General features: G+C 43.9%; 1 protein-coding gene and 1 long non-coding RNA gene across 4 annotated transcripts; one reads left to right on the top strand and one right to left on the bottom strand.

Annotated features, from left to right (window-relative positions):
- Positions 1–1,035: 1,035 nt before the first annotated feature.
- Positions 1,036–4,997, top strand: LOC120969939 (uncharacterized). 2 transcript variants are annotated; one of them, XR_012189069.1, is made up of 6 exons: positions 1,036–1,456; positions 1,597–1,662; positions 1,745–2,000; positions 3,263–4,362; positions 4,438–4,489; positions 4,597–4,997. It is a non-coding gene; the product is annotated as an uncharacterized lncRNA (long non-coding RNA). The 2 variants fall into 2 exon arrangements; XR_012189068.1 differs by lacking the exons at positions 3,263–4,362; positions 4,438–4,489; positions 4,597–4,997 and having other exon boundaries at positions 1,037–1,456; positions 1,745–3,257.
- Positions 4,155–6,304, bottom strand: LOC109775585 (glycolipid transfer protein 3). 2 transcript variants are annotated; one of them, XM_020334314.4, is made up of 6 exons: positions 5,872–6,303; positions 5,459–5,514; positions 5,189–5,319; positions 4,937–5,072; positions 4,570–4,713; positions 4,155–4,469 (listed from the first exon to the last, which is right to left on the bottom strand). In XM_020334314.4, exons 1-6 carry the CDS (start codon positions 6,047–6,049, stop codon positions 4,434–4,436), a joined length of 681 nt encoding a protein of 226 aa, XP_020189903.1. In that variant the 5' UTR covers positions 6,050–6,303; the 3' UTR covers positions 4,155–4,433. The 2 variants fall into 2 exon arrangements, with proteins under 2 accessions (XP_020189903.1, XP_020189901.1); XM_020334312.4 differs by having other exon boundaries at positions 4,155–4,713; positions 5,872–6,304.
- Between the last annotated feature and the right edge of the window lie 1,979 nt (positions 6,305–8,283).

The raw sequence follows: 8,283 nt of genomic DNA, 5'->3' as shown, positions 1-8,283 counted from the left end.
TGCTCGGCGAGTTATTTTAGTGACTTTTGACCTTCCACCACTTTTAGTATTTATAATATGTTTTGTTGGTGGGAGGGCTTTGTTTTTAGATGTTCTTTCGAGTTTTTTTAGGGTTTGTATCCTGCTCAGGAAGACGAGAAGACGACGGCTTCCTGAAGATGGAATAATGTTCTCCCCACCTGGGCCCCGTCCCGATGGTATATCTAGCATCGTCGGTGGGTGTGTGGAGGTGTGTCTCTAACGGATTTGTCCTTAGTAGATTTGCTCGGATCTAGTAGTAGTTCGCCTAAGTTCGTCTGTCTTCAGATTGGATCCTTCTAATATACGCTACTCTCCAACGGCGGAGGCTATTGTTCTGGTGTGCTGGTCCTACGGGGTCTTAGCACGACGACTTCCCGACTGTCTACTACAACAAGTTTTGACCGGCTCCGGCGAGGGAGGGGCAATGACGGCGGCGCGCCTTCGACTCGCTTTTTTACTATTTCCGATATTGATGCAGTTTTTACTATTTCCGATATTGATGACGGCGGTGCTAGAACAATTGGTCTACAGATATTGATGCAATTTTTACTGTTTCCGATGTTTGCCATACTGCCATGATTAAAGATGAATAGATTGAAAATTTTCTCGCAATAAATAAATAAATCATAATATGTTTGACACAAAGTTTTATAGGCATTGTCACAACTATATGGTTTTTAGCAAATAAAATTCCTCAATTGTTTGCTAGCCATTCTTCTGGCTACCCATTGAATCCGAACCTGATGCTCAATAAATTGAGTAGAGCTACGGGGTTCTATGGCTGGTTCAAGATGGTCGCATGGGGATGATTTGCCCAATTTAGGCAGCATGTAGTAATAGGATAGGTGATGCACGCATGAGTGGCTGAGTTTTGTGTTCTAGTTGAATGATGAACAAGTTAATATGGCTGGATGCAGGGGCGGATCTACACACCCCAGGCCCCCAGGGCCCAGGCCTGGGGCATGGCTTTTCCTTTTACTACGCTATATGTTTTTCATATGGGCCCGGGGCCTAGCCCACGACATAGCCAAGGCACAGACGCCCAGCTTCCTCAGCCACGACCTAGGCACCGCAGTTCGCACTCACACGCACGCACGCGAGTCAGAGCGGAGCGACCGCGACAGCCGCCTCCCCTCATGTTCGCCGCGCCACCGCCTGGCCGCCGGCGACTTCCCCCACGCCCCGTCCAGTCCCAGGGACTGCCTCGCTCCTTCCCGCTTGTCTCCCTGACATAGCCCGGGGCCGTCGCTCTTCCTCAATCCCCTGCTCGGCTGCTCCCCGCTGCTCAAGACTGTGGATTGCCTGTCTGCCACTGTTGCTCTAGCCAGGCGACGCCGCCGCTCTAATCCGGCCATTGCCTGAATCCGGATTCCCCGTCTCCGCGCCGCCACTCTACTCTGGCCACTCCCCGACTCCGGACTACAATTTAATTGATGTATAGCCCATGTCTGTGTATGATATGAAGAAAGTTTAACTGAACCTCAACTATTCAGTCATCGTTCCTGCCTAATTATATAGTATGTATAATCGATTTGAAACTGAAGCTTTTTTATGTCAATTCATTTCATACTTCAGAAAATAGAAGATAAGATATTTCTCAAGCCTATAGGGATCGCAGAGGGCTTCTACCTCCTCATAGAGGTAAGTTTTAGATTTTAATTATTCATTATTATTTCACTATGTTTATGCCTTTTCTTATGAAATTACATGTTTGATGTCTTAGGTGTTGCTTCTTCTTCTGCCGCAGATGATGTTATGGGAGGCACGAATGAAATAAACAACTGATTTGGTACTCTTATATCCCTGTATTATTTCTGGTTTTATCATGTTTTATCTCTTCTATTGGATTGTTAAGCACCAAGATTAAATTTTAGGATTATTGAACAACTGAATTTATTTTGTTTGTTATTGCATATTATCTTTTTTAAATGTCATGATGTGTTTTTGGGTAGTTATAGGTGCCAAAGTTTTCCCTTGTTGCCGAAAAAATGAAAAAATATACTTTTCGTCCCTCAATTTTTGACGGAGTCATTTGGTCCCTCAACTATGAAACCGGACAATCTGCACTCCAAATTCTTGAAACCGGACACATTTGGTCCCCCGACTCAACTGAAGCGGTATCCATGCCAACTCAGCATTGTTTTGACCGGGTCATGTGTAGGTGGCAATATTTCTATTTCTCTTCATCCATCTCCTATCTAGACATCGTCAAACAATTGACGTGCACTTGCTGCACCACGGCACAACCGTCTACGAGCCAGCGCTGCCACCATTGGTGGCCCAGCTAACGACCACGCACCGCCGGCTGCCCTGCTGGCCACTAAACATGCCGCTCCAAGCCGTCATGCATGTGACTCCGCGCCTCTGGCTGCACCCACTGCCGCTGGACACCTCCGCGCCTCCTCGAGCACCTGCCGTCGTCCTGCGCGACCTGCTTTCGTCCGTAACATCTCCTTGAGGCGTGCCTGCAGCCACCGCCGGCTGTCATGGTCACCACCGACGGGCATGCCCTGTGCTCCTCTATAACCATCCGTGCTGGCCACTCCTCCGGACGCCTGAAGACTACAGGGGGGACATGGCCGCGACCTGCACCACACGGCACGGCAAGCATCCACCACGTCTTCTCCTCGTCCCTGAGTTTTCGCATGAAGGCACGCGGGGAAGTGACGCGGCGCGGCCGGTGCGTGGGGTCCCAGGCGCTGAGCAACAGGAAATACGATGGGAGGGATAGGTTCGGGTTGCGCTCGACGGCGAGGTACGTGCCGAGTGTGAGCTTGTGGGCGAGCGGGGAGGTCAGCGCCACCGCCTCTTCACCACGCTGCTGGATCCAAGTGTTGGACCGCGCGTGAAGGCCGGCGACGACGGCGAGTACCACCACGGCCGCGAGGTGCCCCAGTCCGGCCATAACGGCGACGTGCTCCATCTAGGCAACGAGCAGGTCGAGCCGCGGCAATCCGCTCTCCTGGCGCCGCGCTCATGCTGTCGAGACGACCACCAGCAGCAGCTTGCTCCTTGCCCGCAGACGCCATGTATAGAGAGAGAGAGAGAGAGAGGAACCGGGAAGTCAATTCGGGGGTTTCTTTGCCACGTCAGCATGGATCGGTCAAAACCGGGATGAGCCAGCATCAAGACCGGCCAAAACCGGGAGGAGGATGAAACTTGTCCGGTTTTAAGAGTTGGAGGTGCATGTTGTCTGGTTTCATAGTTGAGGGACCGAATCTAGACTCCGTCAAAAATTAAGGGACGAAAAATATATTTTTTTCAAAAAAAATTGGGCCCGGGTTTCGCTTCAATCCTGGCTCCACCACTGGCTGGATGCGTCATATGTTATCAAATTGCACAATGGATCATGTAGAGCTTAAGATGTACTCCCTCCGTCCGAAAAAACTTGTCATCAAAATGGACAAAAAGGGGTGTATGCAGAACTAAAATACATCTAGATACATCCCCTTTTATTCATTTTGATGACATTTCCGGACGGAGGGAGTACAGCATATGTTTGTATTAATTTCAGTTTGATACAAATCAAAAAAAAAGTTGGATAAGTAAAAATAACTCTGGTGTGAAACGATAAAGCAAACAGCTAAGAAACAAAACTGGCCAAACAGCTTGGTCATATAGCTGTGAAATTGCAAGCAGCTGAGCCGAGATCGATGAACGTCAATGTCATCTTCATCTCAAGATATCAGGTACGTGCAACTCATGGTTTCTTTAGTTTTTGTATATCTTGCGGTGAGCTAGAAGAAAACAACAAAATACATCAGAACTGTTAGAGAAGAGAAGAAGATTCTTGGTGGTTGCTGTTATGAAGGCATGAATGGTGTTGTCACCTTTTCCATTCTCTTCTACAAAAGTTCACGGATCATAGAGCAGAGCATGTAGTACTATAATACTTTTCATATGGTATTCTCAACAATAAAAAAAATGATACTATGTGAGAAAGTAAGTGTATGAGTATGATAAATCAAACTGGGATGAAACTTCAGTTAATTGCTTAAAGATCGCTGAACTTCTCTAGAGGAGCTAGCGAGCACAAGCCTGAATTTTTAATGTTTTCTATTGTTCACGTCATTTGGTTGATGGAAATCAAAAGGTAGAGGTTAAAGAAATACTGCGAGTCACAGGGAAGGAAATTAGAAGAAAGAGAAACAGGAGATGCATTTTGTTTCAGGTAAATAAGTTCTCGATACATCCAACCCACTAAAACTACAAGGGCACAAAGACATACAGCAAAGACATCTGTGACAGCTTAACAAAAAGGGAGTCTGGAACCAACCACCAGCAGTTGCTTAAAAAAACCCACCAACAAAGAAGTCCTTAATCTTCATTTTACAACGCAAGGTAGGTTAATTAGCTTGTGCAGTACAGTAGTAGATATGTACAATCATCAGGTGATTGGCCATCCTTGTTTTTCAGGTGGATTTGAGCCTGTCCAGCTGGTGTTTGACCTGTAGATTAACCATGAACGGTATCAGAAAACACATATCTCTCATGCAATGCAATGACTGATTAATTAAGAAGATGTGCATGTGGATGGGGAACACTGACCAAAATGGCATTGATCTCTTCTAGCAGAGGCTGTACAATGGAGACCAAGATCATGACATCTCCTCCAAAATCCTCAGGATCCTGGCAGTTCCCCATCAGCAGCTGAATAAAGATCTCTCTTTCCGGAATGAGACCCAATGCTACCTGACAATTTGCAACTATGCTCAACAGATTAGGTCAGTGGAAACAACTCAAACCAACTGATGACTGCAACTCGGCAAATTAATCTACGCACACGATCGATGAACTAGATTTGCCGCGTGAACAATCTTCAGATAATTGCGAGTAGCTTGTATAGCAATGTAAAATAATACTTCAAATTCTGAAGAAGTCATGATCATGAAAGCAGTATGTCAACTGATCATACCCTGTAAGCAGCTGATGAGATCCATCCATGGAATGGCTTCAGGGTGCTGTTGTATGCTTCTTCCACCATCTTTTTCAGGCTTGAATCTGGGTTCTTCATTAATCTCTCCAGCAAATGTACTGAGAAATTTATCGACCTATACCGAACGTGTTTCATGACACTTAAGAACGAAGGTTTTGAAACAGAATCGATATATATGGTATACAAGAACATATGTTAGATGAGCAGAAAGTTCATGTACAGTTAATTTACCTAGCCAGCCAGATAATAGCCCTGGTGCAACTGTTGGTCTTCTTTGAGGTCCCCTCCTCCACTTCCTCTATCACAATCGCGGTCAAAGTCGCATATTTCGAGGAGTCTCTTGCATGGAGATCTTGTAGTCTCTGCAAAAGATAGATAACTGTAATAATCGCAATTAACACAAGGATTTGGTATGCTCAGTTGCTTAGTGATGTGAACAAATGCAATGCAGAATGCAGAGCAACAATGGGAATAAGATGATTTCGTACAAGGAGCAATTACCTGAACATTTTGCTGAATGTCTTGCCTGAGGACTAGTAACGTTGGCCCAATCTCATCTTTGAGAAAACAGAGTGTTTATTATTTCAGCATTAAATTTACAGATATGATAAGCGAGGGTTTGAAACAGAGTAGCCCTGAAGAAATGTAAGTTCATTTCTACAATTTCCAGTTTCAGTTTCATATCAGTCTAGATGGTGGGCATTTTCATTCCCATGCTTCATGAGAGAGAATATTCCACGATTCGTCCCAACGCAAAGGAAAAAACATCGACAAGTACTTAAAAAGGGTGTTTTTTCTCTCTAGAACAACAGAACAGTTCAATCTTCATGAACTTCCATTCTTACTGAACAAAAGAGTGAAATAAATAGCATGATATATTTTGCATCTGAAATAGTATTGAGTAAGTAACCAACCAAGGACATGCAGAAGCTGCTTGGAGACACAGAGGAGATCCATGGTGGATGACCTAAGTTGCTGCTCCTGCTCCTGTTCTTCACCATCTCCTGGGCTGAGCAAGCAGAGCTCCTCCATGGCCACCCTCAGCTCAGACTTGCCCCTCTCCATCTTCTCCCTTTCTATCTCTGTCTCCATCTCTCCTAGATAGTGTACTAACTTAGCTTGGCATCTGGCTCAATCCCCTAGTTATATACGCACAAATTTAACCTCATTTGCTGCCATTTCTTGGGACAAATGATGGGGTCAACTTCTTGATGCCATTTTTAAATCTAACAATTGTTATGTCTTGGAGCTGTTCTCCACACCCCTCTGTGTGAAGTCAGAGCAGGAAATGGTGTATTGTTAGGAGTAAACTAGGATGTGTGGGCTTCGTCTCCTAGCAGAGGATAGTTTAATTTACTTGATGCAGTTGTCATGGATTTGTTTAACAGTTAACCAGTTCGCCTTGTACTTCTTGAGGTGTACTTAAACCATTGGCCATTAAGCTACACGCAACTACAGCTTGTAAAAATACAGATTTTTTTCTTTCTATTTTAGCGGAAATTTGTATACTAGTAATTCGCACTTATGTAAATAGCAACTTGTGTTCTTTCATTTTGAGACCATTACAAGGCATGCATAAGAAAAAGTTTGAAAAGGATGGAAAACGAACTATTCTGCCGCTGCTCCCTGAGAAATCACCTGACAAAAAAGAACCCATCTCGAGGTGAAAAAATTGTGCATAAGAAATTATACAAGGAGATGAAAACCTCGGGTGCGTGCATCTTCTTATGCATAGGCCAGTGATTATACCTTCTTGCAGCTGTATCTTCTTGATACGACAATGAAGATCAATAAGAGGTGTTAGTTTGGAAAAAGAATAAATAAGAGGTGTTCATTTCTCCTGCTCAATTTGTTACTGTCATTGGTAGTACTCACCCCTCGTGAGTGACATGATATCCTCGAAAAGGTAGAAGAATAAGAATCAGAATGGCATATTATCAGAGAGATTACTTGTGTTCTGCTTTATGTATCATCATGCATGTCATCATCTAGTTTGAAAAGAAAATCAGCATGTCACATCATCGATGAACCCGTGCATCTTCCAAGGCCATTGGCTGGTATAGGAATCAAACCACCTATTAGCAGGGCTTAATTAACTTGGATGCTGACAAAAAACCTAGCAATGGGAGTATGATCATTAGCCATTTCAATCAGTGGTCTAGCTAATATATTGATGCTGATGAACCCTAGCTAGTCCATCACCATCGACCTCTGCTCTAATCATGTTTCATGCTTTCACGCATGAACATGCACGAATTGCATGCGCTCTGCTAGCTCAATCATATTCAACTGTTCCTTCAGTAAACAGTGAGATGTAGGCAGCAAACTGATTACCTGAAGGTAATTAAACTAGCTATCTAGCTGAACCTAGCTCCTAGGCTCCTAGCTACAGAATCCGTGTCGGGTTTGGTCTGGGTTTGAAATCAGAAAAAAGGAAAAAGTCAAATAACGGAACCGATTAGAAGTAATAACTATCTATGCAGAGATGATCAGCAATTGTATAACCTTGACGTCATATATCTATGCAGGGCAGGACCACCGCACTGCAGGATCCAGCTGAACCCAAAGATTAACTATTATGCTAATTAATTTTAATCTTATATACGTGTGGCAAGGCACCGGCCGGCGTATGAGCGCGCTTTGCTTGTCGAGATGGATAGACTTGGATTCATATGATATATGATGCCATGTACCTTACATTGACCAATGGTGATAAGATCGATCGTCACTAGTTAATCAAGAGAGTTTTGTGACTGCACGATCGATCGATCGACTTGTAGTTATGCAGAACAGGACCATTGCACTGCAGGATCCAGCTGAACACAAAGATTATTAACGTATGCATTTGGCCAATTGGAGGTACGTGCCTATCGTACACTGCCTTGCATGGTTTTATATCTGCCGGAATCTTAAGCTGGCCAACCATGTTAGTAGTACTAGATACTCAGGCTGCCCGTAGCGGAGAATTTCATAAGTATCATATATATAATATGAATGTATAATACTACATATGTAAGACATAATATCATATATTAAGGCAACTCTAACCAATTCCCTAAAAGTTAGTGGAGTATCCGGCCGGGTAAAGTTAGTGGAGGAAAATTATCCTCGTCTATAGGTGGCCGCCCCTAGCCGATCCACTAAACTTAGTGGAGTAAAAAAAATTGCATAGTCTTTTTTGTTTTGTTTTAGCCACACCTAGCCGCATGAACTTCAAACACTTCACAATATAAATCATTGAAACATTGAAATTCAAACATGCATAACAAAACGTCATAAGATATAGTTTCATCATTGTGATTTTTAAATTAAAACATGCATAGTTC

The sequence above is a fragment of the Aegilops tauschii genome, chromosome 7 (genome assembly GCF_002575655.3).
Source record: "Aegilops tauschii subsp. strangulata cultivar AL8/78 chromosome 7, Aet v6.0, whole genome shotgun sequence".
NCBI lineage: Eukaryota > Viridiplantae > Streptophyta > Magnoliopsida > Poales > Poaceae > Aegilops > Aegilops tauschii.
The sequence above is the reverse complement of the archived record's forward strand: the minus strand, read 5'-3'. Positions and strand labels throughout refer to the sequence as shown.